Source organism: Cervus canadensis, chromosome 22 (assembly GCF_019320065.1).
Source record: "Cervus canadensis isolate Bull #8, Minnesota chromosome 22, ASM1932006v1, whole genome shotgun sequence".
NCBI lineage: Eukaryota > Metazoa > Chordata > Mammalia > Artiodactyla > Cervidae > Cervus > Cervus canadensis.
Genome location: NC_057407.1, coordinates 48555703 through 48569130, shown reverse-complemented (window position 1 = coordinate 48569130; position 13428 = coordinate 48555703). Strand labels below are relative to the sequence as shown.

The 13428-nt window shown below is 47.9% G+C and overlaps 1 protein-coding gene across 7 annotated transcripts in view; it reads left to right on the top strand.

Annotated features, from left to right (window-relative positions):
- The window catches only part of TRANK1 (tetratricopeptide repeat and ankyrin repeat containing 1), a 94248-nt gene that overhangs the window by 79781 nt on the left and 1039 nt on the right, over positions 1–13428 (top strand). For all 7 annotated transcript variants that reach the window (XM_043442232.1, XM_043442231.1, XM_043442236.1 and 4 more), the window contains 4 exons: positions 4707–4852; positions 7666–10715; positions 11959–12054; positions 13101–13428. The exon at positions 13101–13428 is cut by the window's right edge and continues 1039 nt beyond it. In XM_043442232.1, coding sequence (XP_043298167.1) covers positions 4707–4852; positions 7666–10715; positions 11959–12054; positions 13101–13201 — 3393 coding nt within the window. In that variant the 3' untranslated portion in view covers positions 13202–13428. The remainder of the gene's footprint in view (positions 1–4706; positions 4853–7665; positions 10716–11958; positions 12055–13100) is intronic.

Sequence of the window (13428 nt, the reverse complement as noted above, 5' to 3'; positions counted from 1 at the left end):
GTAGCTTTGTGTGGTGTGTAATCTGTAAAAATAACAAATTCAGGTGTTTGCACCTGAAACTAATATAATATTATAAATAAACTATATTACAGTAAAAAAATAAAATTTTAAAAAGATCTACTCTGTCATCAACTTTCAAATATACAATATTATTAACTAGTCAAATCCTGTACATGAAGCAGTTCATTTAAAATTTTTTAATTAAAAAAATTTTTTATTGAGGTATAGCTGAAGTACAGTAATATTGTGTAACAGTGCACAGTTTAGTGGTTCACAGTTTTTAAAGGTTATACTCTATTTATAGTCATTATAAAGTACTAGCTATATTCCCCATATTGGACAAAATATCCTTGTGGCTTATCTTATACCTAATACTTTATACCTCTAAATACTCTCCTGCCCCTCCCCGCAAACTGGTAACCACTCTTTTGTTCACCGTATCTGTAAGTCTTTTATGTTGTATTCACTGGTTTGTTGTATTTTTTAGATTCCACATGTAAGTGATATCATACAGTATTTTTCTGACTTTTTTTCACTTAACATAATGTCCCCAAGTCCATCCATGTTTCTGCCAGGGGCAAAATTTCTTTCTTTTTTATGGTTGAATAGTATTCCATTGTGTGTATGTACCACATCTTTATTCAGTCATCTGTGGATGGACACTTAGTTCGCTTCCATATCTTGGCTACTGTAAATAGTACAGAGCAGTTCATCTTACTGTACCTGTTGTGGTGGGTTGGATGTAAGCCATCTGGTCCTTACCACGGGTGCTGTATTTCTGCCTGCATTGAGCATTATGACCCTCCAGTAGGGAGCAGAGTATCCATGTCTGTATGTGACCTGGAGGAACTCCTGAACCACGGCTTTGGGCAGGGTGGGGATGGTACCTACTAGGAAGTTTGAAGTGTGGCCCCCAGTCAGTGTCAGAAAAGGTAAGACCCTCCCTCCTTCCACGGCTGCCCGCCTCGCCCCATGGGTACTATGCGACGTGACTCCTTAGGATGTGGGAGAAGGGGGATGGAACGGGGATTTCAATGTGGGTAGGAAGTTTGGATAGTAAGATTCCAGGAACTAGATGGTTTCCAAGCTCTCCATCTTCCTTTGTCTCCCAGCCTCTAATCTCCAAGGCACCCCCATGGGCCCTAAGCAATGACAGCTGCAAGGGACAGACCTGAACCTGTCACTTTTCCCTGTTTACCTGGCAGTGCCCGTGCTGGCTGAGCCAGAGACCCCATCCTTGCCTGCTCATCTTGCCTCCCCAAGGCTGCCGAGCTCCACCTCTGAAAATGAGATGGGGTCCAGGAGGGCAGATATCCAGCCCGTGTCCCCTTCTACGACCCCAGTCCCTTCAAGATGTGGAGGCCACCCTGTTCCTGGAGACACGCCTGCCAGCCTTCCTCACGTCCCTAGGGTTGACCACTGGGGCCACCTCCTTCCACCTTCTCTCCCTAGCACATTCCAGCGTTTCTGAGCCCCATTCGGGGAAGAGTCTGGTCCCTTTTTTTGCTTAAGGCCCTCCCTGGAAGGATATTCAACCCTCATCCACTATCAGACCTCTTGTGGTCATCCAGCAAACTAGCCAGCATGATACACATTGACCATCTTTTGCAAAATCCCTAGGCTAGACGGCCTCTCTGTTCCCTGCTCCCAAACGTGTGCTGATCCTGGGGAGATGGTGGGTGAGGGGGGCCGTGGGAGCAGGAGGTTTCCTTTTAGGGATTCCTCTGCTTTGCCTGCCTGCTGCATCTCTAAAGAGCAACACGGTTTCCCTGGAAACTGCTCAGGGCCCTTGCTCTGGGTGGTGGAGCTCAGAGACCCACTTGCGGGCCTGCTTAAAACAGTCAGCCCTCCTCTCTCTTGATCCAGTTGGGTGCACGCTTGCACCTAAGGGGGTGGGGGGGGGGCTATGTTCATCCCAGGGGGTTTCTTTCTGAGTAGTCAGCCTTGTTGAGGAGAGGAAAAGGTGGCTAGAGGTGATGATTATGGAGTTTGATTGACGTGCCAAGATGGGTCTGGGAGTTCCCTGGTCTGTGAGGTCTCTGGATGTAGCAAAAATGCACACCTGAATCTTGTTCATGGTTTGGCATTTTGTGTCGCTTCTCTTGTTAAACCCAGCTGAGGTTTATTAGAGGGTCTGGGGAATTGCATTTTTTTTTTTGTCCCCTTGTGATTCTGTTTTCTCTTGGGAACTCAGATGCAGCCAGTCGAGTTAGGAAATGAAATATTCAACAGATAGATAGACCCCTGCTCCCACCCGGGGGTGTGCCCGGTACTGTGGGTGTTTGGCGGTCAGCAGGCCGCCGAGCGGGGGCCTCTGCCTCTGTAGTCTCCCTTTCTGGCGTGGGAGGGAGATGACAGAGCCAGTAGCAGAGAGGATGTCTGCAGGGATGAGGGCTGGCAGAGGGGACAGAGGATGTCAAGTGCTGGCTGGTTTTTTTTTTTTTTTTAAGAATTTTTTAAAAAATGTGGACCGCTTTAAAAATCTTTATTGAATTTGTTACAGCATCGTTTCTGTTTTATGTTTGGGTTTTTTGGCTTCGAGGCATGTGGGGTCTTGGCTCCACAACCAGGAATAGAACCCGCCCCCCTACCCCCGCTTGCATTGGAAGGCAAAGTCTTAACCACTGGACCCCCAGAGAAGTCTCATGGTGTTACTATTTGAGATGGAGGCAGGGAGCTGACTTTTGCACAGAGATCACGATAGCTGGAGGGCGTTGCAGACGAAAGCCCCCGAGGTGGGAGAGTGTGGTCGAGTTTGAAAAACAGCAAGGAAGCCAGTTTGACCGGAGCAGAGGGAGTGGGGTCAAAATGGTAAAATGAGCCAGAGAGGATGGCTAGGACGAATCAGCTAGGGTCTCGTGGTTCATGGTGTGCTCAGCCATGTCCGGGGACTGTATCCCTTGAGGCTTCTCTGCATGGAATTTCCCAGGCAAGGATACTGGAGTGGGTTGCTGGTCCATGGTAGGGACTGGATTTGTTCTGGCATGAGGGGGAGCCAGTGAAAGTTCTGATTGGAGGAATGATGTGAAACAACTTACTGGAATACTCCATAGAGAGTTCGGTAGGCAGTAGAAGCAGAAAAGACCAGTTAGGAGGGTCGCGTAGTGGCTTAGGCTCAGAAGTTGCAGCTTGGGTTGCCTCCCCGGTGGTGCAGGTGCTGAGAAGTCCTGTCCAGTCCAAGAAATGTTGGGAGAGCCAAGTCAATGGGATTCAAGTTTCCCCCACTGCAAATTGCCAGTTCATGCCCTCTGTCTAGCTTTCTCGAACATCTTTTTCTTATGTTTGCAGAAATCCATCTTATGTTCTAGACCTGCCTACTCTAGTATAGGAGCCAGTGGCCACATGTGGCAATTTATATTAAACTTAACTAAATGAAACTTAAAAATTTAGTCCCCTGTTTGCACTGTCCACACGTTCCCTGTGCCCACTGTTCACATGTGTCTGGGTGCTTAGGTGCTCAGTCGTGTCTGACTCTTTGCGACCCCATGGACTGTAGCCTCCTCTGTCATGGAAGTCTCCAGGCAAGAATACTGGAGTGAGTAACCTTCTCCAGGGGATCTTCCCAACCCAGGAGTTGAACCCAGGTCTCCTCCATTGCAGGCAGATTCTTTAGTATCTGAGCCACCCGGGAAGCCTCGACATGTGTCTAGGGGATACAAAATTGGTCAGATAGATGGATAAACAGATATAGAACATTTCCATCTATAGAACATTTCCATCTTCACAAAAGACTCCCTCTGACAGTGCTGGTCTAGATATAATGTTTCCATTCTCTCTGTTAACTTCCTTTCACACGCCCTTAGTTGAGCAGTTGAGATGTACAGTTGACCCTTGAACTGTGTTGGTGTTGAAAATCCACATATAATTTATACTTGTCCTTCCGTATCTGAGGTTCTTCTGTGTCCTCAGTTCCACAGCAGGAATTCAACCAACTGCAGACCATGTAGCACTGTAGTATTTATTACTGAAAAAAAGAATCTGTGTGTAAGTGGACCCATGTAGGTCAAATCTGTGTTGTCAACTGTAATCAAATCCATCAATATCTCCCCCGAAGTTTGTGAGTTTTGAGTTTTGTTGAAGACTTTCTTGACCTCAGAATCACAGAGATATTCTCATACATTCTCCTCCAATGGAGCTTTCCTGGTGACTGAGACAAGTTAAGAATCTGACTGCAATGCAGGAGACTTGGGTTTGATCCCTGATGATCCCCTAGAGGAGGAAACAGCAACCCACTCCAGTATTCTTGAGGGCTACAGTTTAACGAGTGAGATAGGACTTAGCGACTCACACACACACACACTCTCCTCCAATAGCTTTCACACACACACACACACACACACACACACACACACACACACACACTCTCCTCCAATAGCTTTCACACACACACACACACACACACACACACACACACACACACACACACACACACACACACACACACACACTCTCCTCCAATAGCTTTCTCACTTAGACCTTTAACCACCTGAAGCTTCTATTTGTGTATGGTGTGAGGTTGGAATTTCACTTTATTTTTCTTCATGAAAAGAATTCGTTTTCCTAAATTACCTAGGTTTTAGTGTTTTTCACCGGATTCTAACAGATTCCAGACATACAAACATCCTTTTTATTATTCATGGTTTTGGTTTACTTTTAAGATGAAAATTTGCTATAAATATTCTGAATAAAGTTTTACTCTGTCCTAGGTAAAAGATGCCGCCTATTTCTATAAGCGAAGTCAGTGTTACAAAGATGCTTCCCGATGCTTTGAGCAGATTCAGGAATTTGATCTAGCCCTCAAAATGTACTGCCAAGAGGAGCTGTTTGAAGAAGCGGCTATGGCAGTGGAAAAGTAGGTGGTTTTATTCTCTTCCTCCCTTTTCCCCATCCCCAAGCCCTGCTTTTCCATTGTCCCTTGGGGAGGTGTTATCTTGCTCTTCTTTTTGTTTTTATCCCTGGCCATGAGGCTTGTGGGAACCTTACTTCCCCGACCAGGGATCAAACCCGTGCCCCCTGTAGTGGAAGCACCAAGTCATAGCCACTGGTCCACCAGGGAAGTCCCTGTCTTGCTCTTCTGAAGTGGCTTGACCAGGTCACCCTCCTTACACTTGAGTGGTGGCCTTGATGCTGAGTCAAGAGTTCCTTGAACACAGTGTCATGAGGAGAAGGGGCAGAACAAGATGAAGGATGTATTGCAAGTGTGTATATCACCTGCCCAGCAATTTCATGGTTGATGGTTCTGACCTCTCCGCCTTTACCGGCTGAGTTGATAGTTTCACTGATGTGGATGGATAGAGGTCACAGCACTAGTGGGCAGTCAGAGTTGTGCTTCATCATGATCTGCTGGCAGACACCCAGCCAGGCACTGATACATGTGTATATGATATGTATGTCCACATGCCCATAGTTGTAGGACACACAAGTTTCATACATGACCCAGAGGAGCCTCCTTGAGCCTTCAGCCTAACTGATGTTCCAAAGATGAAGTGGAGACAGATGGGGTAAACGGCTGATAAGGACTCTAGAAACATCAGACCTCCTGATGCCTCCTGGTAGGAGGTCTTCCAGGTGGAAGGAGACAGTTAGAATTGCAGAGGCTGCTGTTCTGCATTTGTGCTCAACAGCTCCTGGAAAAGTAAGCTGTGGCTTGGTTCTGTATTTTCTTTGCTTTCTACCAAATTATACATGTGATAAAATGAACGGGATTGACCAGGTGTTCAAGCTCTATATTTTTAAGTTAGCATTTATTAAAGTATATCTCATATTTTTAAAAAGTGCATTATTTTCACAAGGTAAATACACTTGTATAACCAGCACCTAGATAAAGAAATTGAGTTTTATGTTTAGAAATGGAAAAATAAGTGTCTAGTGTCACAGTTGGTAAACGAGCATATTTCTTTATCCAGGTCTTTGGTGCTATTATGCATAAGATATACACCGCATGTATGTATTAGTCATACATACTCAGGCTGCCATAATGAAATGCCATGGCTTGGGTGGCTTAAAGAACAGAAGTTTATTTTCTCATAGTTTTGGAGGCTAGAAGTTCACAATCAAGGCTCCAGTCAATTGGACTACTGGTGGAGCTCTCTTCCTTCCCTATCTGGTGTCAGTTCTTATAAGGACACTAATCCTATTAGATCAGGACCCCACCCTTATAACCTCAATTAACCCTAATTACTCCCTTCGAGGCCTCATCTCCAAATACAGTCAGACTAGGGGTTAGGATTTCAACATGTGAATTGTAGGGGTCACAAACCATCAGTCCATAACAGGATGCCAGCCGTGGCATTGATTGTGTACCCAGTTGTCAGGGTGCTATGTACGCTGAGTAATTGACCAGGCCAGTTCCCTTGTGAGGCCATAAGATGAAAGCAATTGAGAGGGTTTAGGGGGTTTTTTTTTTACTTTCAATTATTTTAATCTTCTGTTCTCACTTTGCCAGGATAGCATTGAATAATCATTGCTTTTTCCCCAGAAACATTTTTTAGGGTCTCTCATTATTTTGTTTATCTTTATCAGCTTTCCTGAGATATTGAATGAACTCTTTAATGATATGTTGAGTTGAGATCTAAGTGTTGTCAGTACTAATTGGAGCCTAGCACTTGATTTGTCTGAGAGTCTTTTGAATGCTTTACATACTGGATGTAGAATTCAATTGCTAGCTGGCTTGACTTAACATGTAATGAGAAGTTTTTATATTTGAAAGCCAAATACCTGGCTAGTTCCTTAAACGTACTGTAAATACCCTCTATTCTATCAGACAAAGCTTATGAGAGGGGCTTATCCTCAGTCATACCCATTCAGAGAGGTCTTGTTATAAGAGGGGATCTGATGTTTGTAAGATGACCCCAGGGCAGCATGACCCCAGGGCAGCAGGAGGTTCCTGGGCATCTCTGGTTGTGAGGAAGTATGTTTTGTCCCCTGCAAGAGTTCAAAAGTAGGCGTGTTTCACTGGATTGGCCCAGTGCCTTGAAAATTGGTATGTGGGATATACTCACTTGAATCAACAGTGTCAAAGGGAACTTGACTTCAAGACTTCATTCATCTCACACTAAATCAATCACATGCATTCTTGGTAAAAAGAGAAAAGTGGCAAGTCGGATAATAAGGGGAAGACTGATGTAATGGCTGGTGTGTCTGCAGCCCCCATTTCCACACTTTCTCCTTTATCAGGTATCAGCCTCCATAGGCTGTATACCCAAAATGTTTAGCAAGCTCTTATGCAAATTTAAGGAATTTCCACCCCCCCAAGAATAATTTTGACTATGAATACTTTATGCCTTACAGGTTGACTTGTAACGTAACGGTCACTTGCCTAGGATGCAACTCTATTACATTCTTTTTTTCAATTTTTTTTTTAATATTTATTCTTTTTCGGTTTTGTTTGGGTTTGTTTCTTTTTTCTTTTTAAACTATTTTCTTCTTTTGTGCAACTCCACTATATTTCATTAATTAAACATACTCGTGCTGGGTTCCTTGGGGAATAAAGAATTAATTTTATAGTATCAAAGGAAGTCTTGCTAAAGATGCTGGCTAACTTTAGGACCAGTTTGGTGAGTCCTGCCTACAAGTGGGCATTTTATGTAAGTTGCTCTGTTCTGCACTTTATAAATTTTATACGGGGTGATGCTGAGTTGACATCGGTGTTGTCTGTCTTTGCAGGTATGAAGAAATGCTAAGGGCCAAGGCCCTTCCTGTCTCCAAGCTATCCTATTCTGCCAGCCAGTTTTACTTGGAAGCTGCAGCCAAGTACCTGAGCATGAATAAAACGAAGGAGATGATGGCTGTGCTCTCGAAGCTTGACACCGAAGACCAGCTGGTGTTCCTGACATCTCGGAAGCGGCTGGCGGAGGCCGCCGACCTGCTCAACAGGGAAGGTCGGAGGGAAGAGGCTGCCCTGCTGATGAAGCAGCACGGCTGCCTGTTGGAGGCTGCCAGGCTCACTGCTGACAAGGACTTCCAGGCCTCGTGTTTTCTAGCAGTTGCCCGTCTCAACGTGGCCAGGGATTCCGACGTCGACCTTACCAAGACCATCCTCAGAGAAGCCCTGGACCTCTGCCATCAGACCAACCAGCTGTCTGGCATCGCCGAGGCCCACTTCCTGCAGGGGGTGATCATGAGAGATTTCTTGAAGCTCAAGGATGCTTTCCTGAAGTTTGGCACCCTCAACCACTCGGCGGGGGCAGTGGAGGCGCTCTACCAAGCCACCAGCCGCTGTGAGGTCCAGCCCGAGGAAGTCCTGGCTCTGGCTCCGGGGGGCCTTGAAGTCCTCCTCGATCTGGTCAGGGCCCTCAGAAGAGTGAACACCAATGCCGAGAAGGAGATGGTCAAGTCTTGCTTTGAATTTTTTGGGATCTCACAGGTGGATGCCAAGTACTGTCAGATAGCTCAGAACGACCCTGGACCCATATTACGCATCATTTCTGACCTGGATTTGAACTTGAAGGAGAAGAAAACAAAAGACCATTTCTTGATAATGATGGATCAGGTGAAATTAGCCCTAAACAAGCACCTTCTGAGCAGGCTATGTCAGATCACAGAGAGCCTGCTTGCGAAGACCTACCCGGGTGTCTGCATGAAGTTTGTCGTGGGCTTAAAATGCGAGGACGGATGCTGTGAAGACTTCCACAGGCCTTTGCGGCGTCACGAGGCCAAGTGTTTGGTCCAGTCAAAAATACACCTGGTGGCCATCAAGGGGTTACTGTTGGAAGCCAAAAGAGTATTTCCTAAAGTCTTAGCTGAAGAACTTGAAGAGATCGATTACATTTTGTCTCTGGACAAGCACGGCCTTTGCAAATCCTTGCTGAATGTCGTCTTCCCTAAGCATTTCCACCAGCGAGTGTTGTCAGAAAACCCTATGGCGTGCAAAGAAGTCCTCAAGCCACATTACAAATCCTTCCGATCCTACAGGTCTGCCCTGAAAGAATACATCCACGTCCTGTTTCAAAACGAAAGGGCCCGAAGCCGCCGGGAGTCCACGGACCTGTGGCTGAGCGCCATACAGGCTTTTCTTCTGTCTTCCAGCTACCCCGATGAGCTCGACAAGCTGCTCCACCAGGAGGAGGACCAGTACAACCGGGAACTCAAAGCCCTGCAGTCTGAACAAGAGAAAAGGGGCAGGGACAGAGGCAGCAGGATGAAAGGAGTAGAAGGGAAATTCGGCATGCTGGCGCCCAACAAGGATGACGAGAGCGCGGAGAAGCCCCACCTGTGCTTCATCCGACTGCTGCAGGACTCCATCCACCAGTTCTACGTGTGCAGGAACCCAGAAGACTTCAAGAGGCGCTTTTTCCGTTTCATGAATGTCCTGGTCAAGAGGTGCAAAGAGCCGCTGATCCCCAGCATCGGGAACACGGTGGCCCTGCTGGAGTTCCAGTTCGTCCACTGCGGGGCGGTCCTGGCCCGCCTCTGCAAGAATGCCGTCTTGTGCCTCCCGAAGAGCTACATCGCGCTTTTGCATTACTGGGAGTTCCTGTTCAGCAAGAAGGACCGGGAGCCGGGGGACGTGTTCGCCATCATTCAGGAGTACAGACCCAAGGACCTGGCCAGGGCCATTCAGAAGTTCCGGTTCCACCTGTCCTACCTCGTCAAGGTGCTCTGCGGCTGCGAGAATGCCAACTTCAACGTCCTGCTGGACGCCTTCAGCGACATCGACTACGTGGTGTCCGGGGAGGCCGAGCGGACACTGGTGCTGTGCCTGGTGATGCTGGTGAACACCGAGGGCGTGCTGCAGCCATCCTGCAAGCCTCTCCTGTCCAGCCAGTTCCAGGAGCTCGAAGCCAGGCTGCAGCTGCTGGGCATGGAGTGCCCGGGCCAGGTCCCGGAGCGCCTGCTCAGAGTGGTGAAGCGAGTGCGGCTGGCGGTCAACGTGAAGTCCGTGGCAGAGGCGCTGCAGGATCTGCTCTTTGAGCGGGATGAAGAGTTCCTGATGGACTGCCGCTGGCAGTGGGACAGCGGGCACGCCAAAGGGACCGCCGTCCGGGGCCTCTACCACGAGGAGATCAGGCTGAACCGCCTCTTCTCCGTGGATCCCGTGGACTACTTGGCCGAACCCGAATACGAGGTCGGCCAGGACGAGCCGGAGGAGCTGGCCTTGGAGGGGGACCACGTCCTCGCCTCCATCCTCTCGCAGAAGCAGCGGAGGGCTTCCATCCGCCGGAAGATGCGGAGGGTTTGCCTGGTAGTGTCTTTGTGCATCAGATGGAAGAGAGGAAGGGCGGGAGGCCAGGCCGAGCACTTCAGGGAGGAGGGCAGGGAGCCCGCGACTGGGAACTTCAAAAAGGCTGATGTGGACCGGACCCAGTGCGACCTGTGCGGGGTCAAGTTCACCCGCGGGCCCGAGAACTATTTCACCCCAGATCAGGCATTTGAGGGTGCGGCTCCTGAGGCTGTAGCCCTTTCTGGGGCAGAGCTGGAAGATGAGCAAGGTTGGGAGAGGAGCAGTGAGTCCTACGAGCAGCACATCCGCCTGGAAAGCCACCAGACGCAGCAAGTGGCCTACCAGAGGTACTTGGAGTTTTTCCATGAGAAGGTGGACCCGGCGATGGAGGAAGGCAAGCTGGTGGTGCAGGATATGGAGCAGAGCGCTTGGGGTCGCAGACACCTGGGCGCCAAAGAGCACAGCCATGTACTACAGAGGAAGGTCCAGGAGAACATCAAGAAGGTCTCCGACTCAGTGGAGGACCTCTACAGGCGGAAGGCCTGGGCTGATGGTAAGGGTCCTCGAAAGGCGGGCCCAGATGGTGGCGGAACCCGGGCTTTGAGGACTTGTGTCCAAGTCAGGCCCCTTCATAGTGAGGTCTGACCTGGGGATGCTGGAATCTTGGCAGTAGCAGAAACACAAGTGAGGACCACGTTTTCTCTAGTCCCACCAAAGACCCATTCTTTGGATCACCCCTCTCCCAGTTAAACAATGTGTCATAATCTTAGAACAGGATGGTTTCCCCTGGCATGACAGAAAAGGGTTTGCTAACCAATGCTATGGAGAAGATAGAAGGAGAGTGCTTCTTGAGAAAATTCTTTAAACCTTCCTTGATTCATTCATTCAGGGATTTCTTGAGCACCTGCTATGGGCTGAACCCGATCTAGTGGCTCAGACGGTGAAGAATCTGCCTGTAATGCAGGAGACCTGGGTTTGATCCCTGGGTGGGGAAGATACCCTAGAGAAGGGACTAGCTACCCACTCCAGGATTCTTGCCTGGAGAATTCCATGGACATAGGAGTCTAGTGGGCTGCAGTCCATAGTGTCGCAAAGAGTCAGAAACAACTGAGCCAACTAACACATTGACTTGACTAAAATCTAGCCTGCATACCTGGTCCTTCCCTTTTAGGAGGGTCCTCACACCACACCCAGTGTGAGCCTCTAAAAAGAACTCTTATGTGATCTGTGAATCAGATATCCTCTGACATCCTTATTAGCTACATCTTAGCGACACTGAGCACAAGTTATGTATGTTATTGCTTAGTCGCTAAGTCATGTCCGACTCTTTTACAACCCCATGGCCTGTAGCCAGGCTCCTCTGTCCGTAGGGTTTCCCAGGCAAGGATACTGGAGTGAGGTGTCATTTCCTTCTCCAGGGGATCTTCCCAACCCAGGGATCAAACCGCATCATCTGCATTGGAAGGTGGATTCTTTACCACTGAGCCACTAGGGAAGAGGGAAGTTATGTATAACATTAGTGAAATTGTATGTCTTTAAATCATTCTAGAATTCAGACAGTCCAGTTGAAGGTAAGAACAGTTTGAAAAGCTTCCTCCAAAGGCTTGCTATTGGCAGTCCCTCCAGACAGGGACATGCAGTTTCTGCTCCTGGTGGCAGACAGCGACCTTTCACTGCCCTTCTCAGAGGAAGCGGAGACAAGATCCTGGGAGGTGGGGGCTTTGACTCTTAGTACTGAGCGTCCTCATCCCTACAGCTGCCCCTTCACTCAAAGCCCTGGTTCTTTGGTTCTCTAGCGGAGGAGGTCATGGCTCGGCTGGTCAACATGCTGATCCCGTCCGTCAGGGATGCACAGGAGTGGCTGAGGAAAACACAGCTGCACCAGGAGGAAGGTGAGGAGTCCTTCGTCCCAGGGTGACACTCTGGGTCTCTGGTGACGCTCTTGGCTCTGCTGACCCCCAGGTCAGTCTGCAGTGTGGCCGCCTGCGTTGTGAGCAGTGGTCGCTCACTGTCTGGGAACACCGCCCCCAGCAACTCTGATCAGTAGCAACAGAGCGACTGGGCTCCCCCATCTGACTGTGAGGGCTGTTACTTGGCTTCTTGCTTTTCCCCAAATCTTTGCCACTCATGAGCTGTTACCAGTGGCGCTGTATTACTTCTCATACTCCGTACAGTGACTCCCAGGATGGGCAGAGTGTATCCCTTGATAAATGTTTGCCTGTGCAAGCCCTTCATATAATTCCGTGAGTGTATTTATATATTGAGCATCTGGAATGTATTAGCACTGTTCTGGGCTTGGGGATATAAAACAACTTTGTGAACTAAACAAACAAAATCTTTGGGGAAACTTGCATACGTCTTCCTTCAGAGAATTTAAAGCTGATATAGAGTGAGCCCAGGTTTCTTTCCTGACAGAATCTTCTTGCTGAATTCTATATGATCTGGAAAGCCTCCCCCTCTTGGTAGTATCTTTCTTCTTCATCCTCCTAGTGTTTCACTTGTCCCAGATTGCCCTTCTGTGAGTCCTCGTGACCCAGATGCTACTGGAAAATCCAATCCCTGGAGCTGGGGAAAACTGGGAAGGACTTGACACAAGTGTCTCTGCCAATAATCTTTAGATTTTAGTCTCTGATGGCACTGTGATTTTTTGTGATTGCTTCAAACAGAAGAACATAACTGGGATACCATCTCAAGGTGCGGTTGAATTTAGTTTTTGTTGGACTTATTTTTCATTTAAAGGGCCTCTAAAAGAAGGGGAGAGGAGCTAGCCTGTGAAAGAACGTTCTGGAGAAGGGTGTTTAGCTCTAGCTTTTTTTTTTTTTTCTTTTTTTTCAACATTAGATGTTATTAGGATGTTATTATATATTGCAGTAGAATGAAAAAAAAAATCACCATTCTGCTTCTTTTTTTATTTTTATTTTTTTTGCTTTTTAAACAGGTGTCATTCAGGAAGATGTTTACGAAAATGAAGTGGAAGACTTTGGTGAGCTTCGTCCCAGAAGGCGTCCTCGGAAATGTGCAAAGCAGAAGAAGCACTAACATCCACATAGCTGCTGCTGCTTAAACCTTCAGAACGTTCCATCCTGACTTAGAATCCCAAGTGCTGGGGCAGAAGAGGAAAAGAATATACATTAACAGCGAAAGTGGGATGAGGGGTCTAACATCACCTTTGCTTTTCATCCTTATTATTTCTCTCTCTGTGGCGGCTTAGGGTCCACTGCTTCCTCAGAGAAGGGGCCTCTTAAGTGCTTTGCCAAGTTTGAGTC